The sequence below is a fragment of the Cinclus cinclus genome, chromosome 3, assembly GCF_963662255.1.
Source record: "Cinclus cinclus chromosome 3, bCinCin1.1, whole genome shotgun sequence".
Lineage (NCBI taxonomy): Eukaryota > Metazoa > Chordata > Aves > Passeriformes > Cinclidae > Cinclus > Cinclus cinclus.
In genome coordinates this window covers 2144217-2153119 of record NC_085048.1, presented here as the reverse complement: position 1 = coordinate 2153119, position 8903 = coordinate 2144217, and the positions used below count along the sequence as shown (strand labels likewise).

At 43.4% G+C, this 8903-nt stretch overlaps 1 protein-coding gene across 9 annotated transcripts in view; it reads right to left on the bottom strand.

The window, feature by feature from the left end:
* Positions 1-443: 443 nt before the first annotated feature.
* Positions 444-8903, bottom strand: part of HMBOX1 (homeobox containing 1) — a 50986-nt gene continuing 42526 nt past the window's right edge. Inside the window, exons 6-10 of one of the 9 annotated variants that reach the window (XM_062488373.1) lie at positions 8783-8865; positions 6499-6594; positions 5027-5121; positions 4738-4869; positions 444-1804 (exon numbers count right to left, since the gene is read on the bottom strand). In XM_062488373.1, coding sequence (XP_062344357.1) covers positions 1667-1804; positions 4738-4869; positions 5027-5121; positions 6499-6594; positions 8783-8865 — 544 coding nt within the window. In that variant the 3' untranslated portion in view covers positions 444-1666. The remainder of the gene's footprint in view (positions 1805-4737; positions 4870-5026; positions 5122-6498; positions 6595-8782; positions 8866-8903) is intronic. The other 8 variants (XM_062488374.1, XM_062488376.1, XM_062488375.1 and 5 more) reach the window with 8 other exon arrangements.

Below are 8903 nucleotides of genomic sequence, written 5' to 3'. Positions count from 1 at the left end.
GCCCGTCTCTAACACTCCTCGTGCTGTTTCCATCAAAATGTTTCCTCTTACCGGCAGCAACATATCATTTTATCAGGATGCCAGGAGATCATTTCCACACAATGCTAGCAGATGTAATTTTCTTAGATGCACACACAGTTCATCATTTAGATACTAGATGACAAGGTGATCGCAGGGTGACTCTGTAATGCAAGTTTGCCGTTTGGTATTTGGAATTCTCAAATGATAAAAAAAAGACTTATCAAATATAAATATCTTTAAGAAAAAAGTAACAAAAGTGCTACATATGATCAAGGAAAAAAATTCCATTAGTTCCTGCTACTTAAGAGTAGGTTTGCTTTACAAATATTACCACATCCATTATCAGTATGGCTTCCAATTATTAATTAAATTGCTCGTAGCAGTATAGCTTTCTCACACCTTAACAAAGACAGAGTAAAGAGAACACAAAACATTCACACCCCATTTCTCAGGTAAGAGATCCTCCTGCTTTCAAACAAACAAAAAAGTTCATATTTAGGAGAGTATTTATGCTCTGATAGTTATCTAGCAAAGGTCAGATGTCGAATTCTCCAGTAACCTTTCAGGCTAGTCAGGACGTAGGCATTACTTACACGGGCGTGTAAAAATCCACTCGCCCACTTTAGGACCTTAACAACCTTCCTGGAAAACATTGCTTTTGAAAGTGGCAAAGTGGAGAGGGGAGTAGAGTGGGGACAGAAAAGGTGAGAGAGGAGGAATTAAAGGTGAAATTGTTAATGACAGATGGATAAAGAGTCTAGACCTCTTCTGAGCAGGCACTGCCAGCCATGCCAAGAACGAGCAGTGGTTCTGAGAAGTGGACTGTTGTCCATTAGACATTCAGCTCATTTTTTTTCAGATCCCAGGCTGGGCTTCAACCATGGTCCCAGAGGCAGAAGGCAGCACTTCTCCACTAAGCCACGCAGCTTGTGAGAGTAGAGGATGTCTGTGTTGAATATGTGAGCATTGACCAAAATGTGGGAATGTGTTTCCAATGGACATTCTCAGCACAGCACCCGAAAGTAAAGTCACTGTATGGCCAGTGAGGCACAGCTTATTGCAGCTGGAAATCATTTATTCCCATGCTGGAGTGGGGTTTCTAAGTGTTCTTTTTACTCTCTGTTGATACTCCCAGTCTGGTGTCCATCGACCCTGTGCCACTACCTCAGCTTGCATCCTTTCAGTCTCAGGGCAGGGAAAGCGTACGGACTATCGGTTTCAACACCATCTCTAAGGTTACCCAAGATTTTAAGTGTAGCCTAAGACTTGTAATTGAGGGCTGTCTAAAATACCTGGAAGCACTTTGAATGCTAAGACAGAGCAGCAAGATTTTTTTTTTTCTTTTTTCTTTTTTTTTTTTTTCTTTTTTTTTTTTTGTGATTTTACCTTTCTAGCCACTGGGGGCCGGGAGAAGGGAGGTTGGTTGGTTGATTGATTATTTATTGGGAATTAATACTGAGAGAGTATATGCAAAGGCTGAGGGCACCATGCCATCTTCACAGAACAAGACCCTAACAGCTAACTGACGTACAAGAAACTGCAAAGTTATACTGTAAGAACACATATTAAGGACCGAGGAAAGTCTGCTAAGGTGCTACGTCTAAAACTAAGTTACTTCTTGCTTTGACCCTCCCCTTTCTTGGCATCAGTCGTCGTCCAGAGCCTCTGTCTTGATCTCGTTGGCTCCTTGCCGGGCCAGCGCCAGGATGGTGTGGTTGACTGCTGCCATCTCCACAGCTAAGGAAATGGGGTCTTGGTGGTCACTATGGCTAGTGCTGTCATCCTGGGAATCATGTGGGAAGGAGCAGAGAGAAGCAGGGTTATTCCACAAGTCCAGAACGGCAGCGGAGAAAAGAAATGCGCCGAGTGATTGTGGGGGGACAGAGCAAGTTCACAACGTGGGTTTAGGACTGATTTCCCTCACTGGGCAGACAAAGGGGAGCAAGGCAGGGAGTGGGGGACACAGCTCTGGAGGAAAATATTGAATTATAAAGACAGAAGTTATTAACACGTGGTTAAGTCAGGAAAGCAAATTAAGACAGGAAACACTGGGCATGGCATAGGTTCACACTTATAGTTGGAATATCCAGTTCTGGTCACCCTGTTTAGGTCATCCCTGGCCACGGGATGTGGAATGAGATGAACTTTAAGGTCCCTTCCAACCCAAACCATTCTGTGGTTCTCTGATTCTACCTGATTCTACAACAGAAATCAAAAAGGCAGAGAGAAAAAAAAAAAAAAACACCCCCAGGGAAGAGGCTTCCTCAGGAGAAGAAGCTAAACAGAGTCAAGTCCTCCAGTTTGGGGAAGAAATGGCAGATGGTTGATATGATAAATGTTTATTACAAATAATTGGAAAATAAGAGGACAATTGTCCATGTTTTTTTATGATCTAATAATCACAGACACTGGCTGGAATGATAATGTGATCCAAGGCAGCAGTGGGAAGCACTGCTCATTTAGCACAGTTCAGGTCAGGATTCACTGATTTTTACATCAGACAAAAGTAAAAATGGCTTTAAAAGGTGGGGGGTTAGACAAATCCAGGGAAAATTAGTCTGCTAGAAATTATGGAAACTCAGGAAGCCGCTTAAAACTACTGCTGTCCAGAAGCTGGAAGGTACTAGAATGAAATAATTCTATATGTATTAGAGTAGTACTTTGTCTTTACTTTCTGCTACTAGTGACCAGAACCATGACACAAACTGAGCCTAACCCTTGGTCCAAGTCAGCATCCAGTGAAAACATTGAGTTCACACAGATATAGGGGAAAGGATGCTGGAAAACTGAATGCTAAGAAAATCTGTGACTGAAGGGGACTGGAACCACCATAAATGAAATATGGAATTTTAGGAAAAATCGTGGTGTTTTCCCTTCTTTAAAACAGGGCACTAATAGTTATCCACCCATGGTATTAGATTTTTTAATTATTATCATTTACAGAAAGGAAATGTAAACATTTATCAGTCTCCCAACAGCCTTCAAGTGATGAACTTGTGTGATCTGAAATTTAAAATGTGCATAGAGCATTTTTAAATTAAGATGATGGGTGGCAAATGTTGAGGAGGACAAAAAAAAAAAAAAGCCAGGATTTGGTAAAATCCTGATGTTATTTAGAAGGATTCATTCATTTATAACAAGGGTCTGGTAAATTTTAGGGCCCTTCAAAAATCTTTACCATAGTACAAATACAAAATCTGGGGTTTTAGGCACTTTGTTAGTATTCAGATGAACTTTGTGTTTTAAAAGTTTATCACAGTTTAAGTAGTGCTGTGGAAAACAGAATTTCTGGGTTTCACAGCTAAGGGATGTTAAATGGTCATCAGGAGAACTTGCCATTCAATCTGCTTTGCTGCTAATAACTAATTAAACCTCGCAGAGGAGGACAGATTACTGAGAAATGCCATTTCTAAGGACTCTAAACAAAGATCTTTAAAATTTTAATAACCAATTTATTTCTCTTTTCAAAGTATACTGGTTAATGCACAGAGGAAAAACATAATTTGGGAGTCTGCATCATGCTCCACCTCAGTATTCTAGTCCTGCATCTGTCTCACAGGGAATTTTCTAGGCTTGGCAGTGGCTTCTAAGTATTTTATATGGCAGTCACAGAGTAGCTTCTCATCACTGAGAGCCAGAAAAGTTGGTCCCACCAAATCTGCTGGTGCTGACCTATAAAAAGGGTCTCAATCCCCATCAGGAGCAGAGCAGCTGGGGATGCCTCTGCCAGGGATCTGCTGAACTGAGCCAGAGCCAAGTGTGCCAGGGACTCATTTCGGGACACTCAGCTGCTGTTCCCCTCCACCAGCAGCCTTTGGAGAGGGAGAACTCCCAGCTTCTCCCAAAAGAGGCAGTGAAAAGTGATCCAGCCCAGCTGGATCATCTGAAACATCTCCTGAAACATCTCTCCAAAGCAGCTGAGCGAACTGTTCGAGTGTCTGGTGCCAAGCACACACAGCCCTGGGGGTTTGGCCAACACTGGGAAAATTGGGAAGGGGATGCAATACCTGTCAGGAAGGTGTGTGAAGGAAGGGTCACCAACTTTAGGGTAGGTGAGGGCTCAGAGTGCGGGAAGGGGTATTCTTTTGCTAGAGAATTTAAAAAAGAAGTTGCTGTCAAGGGTTAAAAATAACCAAGAAAAAGAGAACAGGCAAGAATTAAAATGCAAAAACAAAACAAAAAGACAGGTAACATGTAAACAATCAAAATAGTGGCACACACTTGCAGAACAATATGGAATAGGCCAAATAAAGGTCAGAGTTTAGTAAATCAAATCCTTTCCCCCCCACCCTTCACCCTTTGTCTGTCAGTGTCTGAGGGATGATCTTGAGAAGCCTCTGAAAGCTTCTCCCACAGAACACAGGGAGCTCAGGACCTTCCAGGAGGGTGCCCAGTGCTCAGAATCCTGCTGGGAAGGGCTGGCACAAGAAATTCTGAAGGGTCCTGGACAGGGCTCCCTCCTGCTCATGTCTGGGGCTGGGTCAGCAGCTCACAGCATGTGTGGCCCTGGCTAGAACAGGGCTTTTTTTGCAGGAAGAAATCAGAGGTGCAAGAGGTGCCCAGTTTTTTGGGGATAATTGCTGGTGCCTGACACACAGGACTGTGAAAGACCTGTCCATCCCTTCCTGAGGAAGGGGAACTCAAGAGTGCTGGGGAAGGAGAGCGTGGTATGGCAGAGCTCTGGCTGAGGTGAGGCTCTCCTGCCTTGTCTCAGACATTGTGTGTGGTGTGAGGGGTGTAACTTGCTTGTTTGGAGCAGATCCTCCTGTCTTCTTCTACCTTCTCTGCTTCTCTGCCTCCCTCGGAACATCGTCCCTCCTCCTCCCCGTTGCGTACTTGCCAAGTGTCCTGTTGTGAGGCAACAAATCCACGTGGGTGAATACTGCATTCTCACCCTTTCCCCATCACAAAAGCCACATAAAACAGGATTTTTCAAGAGGGCAAAAAGGCCTTTTTAGGTGTTTTTGAGTTCTCCCTGTTTGGGCCACAAGGCTCCAGTGCTCACCTGCTCCGAGTAGTCGTTGCCGTCCACGTCGTCGCTGTTGGAATGACCTCCTGGACTCTGTACATCTATTCCATGGCTCTCCAGGATTGCTGCTTCTTCGAAAAAAGCAAATGGATCCCTCATTTATCTGATGCATTGGAGTAGTTAAAGTAAGTAGGTTTTTTTTTTTCTCCCTTTTTCAGAAGTTAGAATAACTGGAGGAACAAGTTTAGTTCTTAGCACCTTCCTCTTCACTCTCCGAATTTTGGGAAGGTAGCACAGGTACAAACACTGGTTTGCCTGAAATCTTTCCCTGCCAACTACCACACTTGTCTGGGAGTAAAAATCCCTGTCTTCCAGCCAGTCCTAACAGAATTTCTAAGGTACTGGAGTGGCAAAGGCATTCCCTGTAAATCCTCCCCCATAGTTTGAACTGGCAGGACTCAAGGGGGTAGGGAGTGTCTAAAAACAGATGGGAGAAATTTCTGAAAGCACTTCAGGGATTTGAAAACACAAAAATCCATCTTCCAGTAGGATCCATATATCTAAAACCCCCTTTGGCTCTTTTCAATCTTTTGTCAAACCTCCTCCCCAAACACTAAACTCCACCCACCATGGACAGAGTTTGCTTTATTTCCCCATCCCTTTGAGAAGACAGTTTTACTTGTAGAAAAATAGATTTAGTTAAGCTTCAGTAACGTGTTAAATGGTGCAGTAAAGAGTTTTTTTCTTATTCAGAAATAAGGCAAAATAGCAGAACATTTGAAATAATCAAAAATACTGGAAATAAGCAGATATGGATGTCTGCTCACCCATGTGTTGCAAAAGTAATTCTGCATTATATCTAAGTAAGGGCATCAAACTTTTTATGAACGGCAGGAGTTTGTTGAATCCAAACCACTGAGGTGATTTATTCTCCTTATCCACATCAGAGGGTCTCCTTCCTACAAGTTCAGAGTCACTTTTGATTTCCTTACAATCAGCTCAGAACCCACAGGGTTAACTCTGAAGTGACTTTTGTTTTTTCCTGATCATCAACAAAAAAGATGGCTTTTTTCCAGTCACTTGTCCCTGGGCAAAACCTTGGAAAGCTGTCAGGGGCAGAGGTATAACCAGGATAAACACCACACTAAGTTTGTGAACCTGCTAACATCTCTATCTCCTTTATTTACAATTTTGAGGTTTTATTTTAGATTTGAGGAAAAGAAACGCAACTCTCCTTCCACCTATAAAATTCTCATTTTGCTTTTTAAAGCTGATCTTCCAGTAAAACTTCGTAACTGCATCACTTCTCCCGCACTGATGACAGAATTCTACAAATTACATGTATTTCACAAAAAATCTGCAACAGCGAGGGACTCATTTTCATAATTCCTCCACATTTCTCCCGTGGCTGTCAGCACCTCTGGTGTTTTCACTAATTTATTCTTACGTAATTGCCACCTCTCCTGAGCAAACCCCAAGCCTTGCAGGCAGGCTCTGTGATACATTACCGATATTGGCTCTTCTCTTGATCTCCTTCCTCCTGTTGGCAAACCAGTTGTACACCTTGAGGGAGGTAACTCGCTCCAAATCCGACAACTTTTTTCCTAGGAAATCAACAGAAGGAAAAAAAAAATTGTTCTGTGGTGTTACTCACGGCGTTCCAGAGAAGATGTGGCTGCCACATCCCTGGGAAGTGTCCCAAGAATAGGCTGGACAAGGCTCGGAGCAACCTGGGATAGTGGAAGGTGTCCCTGTCCCTGCCCTTGGATCTGCTCATTCAAACAATTCTGGGATTCTATGGAATAAACCCCTGAAACACAGACAGTACTGGCAAGTTATTGTAACTCAGAAAAAAGTGAACTTCATGTGGATCAAATTCCTGTGTCCAGGTGCTGTGGCAGTAACTGCTGAATGTCTTCTTTTCTTCTGTTTTTTAAAAATCAGAAATACAGGAATTTCTTTGCAGCTTCAACCAAGTCAATCCAGACCCATGGGAGAATGAAGGGCTGCTTTGCCAATTCAAGCACAAAACTGAGATTCCAAAAACTGAAATTTCTGCCACAAATCCCATCCCTGGGGCTCCTCCTCTTACTGTGTGTCACGAGGGTACAGTTCATTGTTTTATACAGCAGCAAAATGAATGAAGAGGTTTTGTATGACCCTTGCAATCTGCTTTCCTTTCTCTCAGCCCCCAGCACCCATTACACCCTCTCAACTGTGCCAGGACACTCGGGATCTTTTGGGAGAATGGAGGTGGATGCTGGAAACCAGATCACTGGATTTTTACACTTAAATCAAGAAAAAAAAAATCCCAACACCCAGAAGGCAGCTACAGAAAATTATGCCTTTATCTGGTCATCAGTATAAATAAGGGAAGACTGGAGGGATTCAGTATTCCAAGGACACCCTGGAAACCTCTTGAGTTGTTCTTGACCCTATATAAAATATTTCCCATATGTGCATCCTCAGACCTCTGCAGGCTACACAGGGTTGAGACCCCCCCCTGCTTCTCACTCTTTCTCAAAGTTTATTTATTCAGCATACAAAACACCCATGTAATTGCAGCAATCTGCACACTTAAGTAAGTTAGAAGAGATGAGACAAGTGAAAGAAAGAAAACTCTGGAAATTGATGGCTTGGCTGCTGCCTAATGCTTTGCATCAGCACCACTGGCAGTATTTTACTGCTCCCTAACATGGCCTTCTTGCAGCACTTTGTTCCAAGTTGCTCCACAAAGCAGCAGAACAGGAATCAAATCCTCAGCTCTCTGGTCCTCTACCTGATGAATTTTTCAGGGAAAATTTCAGCAGGTATTAGAGTGCTCGGTATTGTGGAACAGGGGCCTGCAGGTGGGAAAACCTCCAGGTCTTGGAGATACTGAAACCTGAACAATCTCATCTAAGCTGGTCCTGCCTCACCAGATGAACTCCAGTGGTCACTTCCATTCTAAACTGGTCTGATCCTGTGCCATCCTGTGACAGCCCCAGCTCTCCACAACTCCCTGAAAGGGCAACAAGGTGGGGATCCATCTTTTCTCCCACGAAAACAGGGACAGGATGAGAGGGAACAGCCTCAAGCTGCATCAGGAGAGGTTCAGGTTGGATATTGGGAACAATTCCTGCCTGGAAAGGGCTGTCCATCCCTGGCACAGCTGCCCAGGGAGATGGTGGAGTCCCCATCCCTGGAGGGATTTAAAAGCCCTGTGGATGTGGGACCACATCCCCCGGCACCTGGGGACACAGAGCAGTGGTAGCCTTGGGAGTGCTGGGGAATGGTTGGACTCGATGATCCCAGAGGCTTTTCCATCCTAAATAATTCTGTGATTCCATGTGCATGACTCACGCCTCAGTTGCCTTCTCATTAATTTTTATTCTGGTTGTATGAAATCTAAATATATCCAAAACACAAGTTTTGAAATCTATGTAAATGTTTGGTTAGCAAAACTAAGCAAAGGTAGGTGCATCCACTAACACTACACTGAATATTCATTCTCCTCTCCCAAGTATAACTTCTCCAGAAATAGGGAAAATGCAACCTGTTGACCTAAAGATAAGGTACTCCATTAACACCCAGGTTCTAATATGAGATCCCTGACTGGAAGCTGTAAAATATTGAAAAACAGGAGAGCTGAGCTCCATCCTCCTCCAAAAACCTGATTTATCAGTCAAAGGCTGACGACTTTGTAGGTCTTTTCCAACCCAAATGATTTTGTGATTCTACAAACATCAGTCTGAGAACTCAAGGTGCTGAAAGCCCTTTGTTCTTGGGAAGGACCCCCCAGCAGCTCCTCACCTGGTTTTTGTATAACTGCATTACAGGCATTGGCAATTTCTTCTCTCTTTGCCTCATCAGGATATTGGTTCTCATTGAAGTAACTGCAAAAGAGGAAAAAAACCTAGGTTTTTTTTCTTCA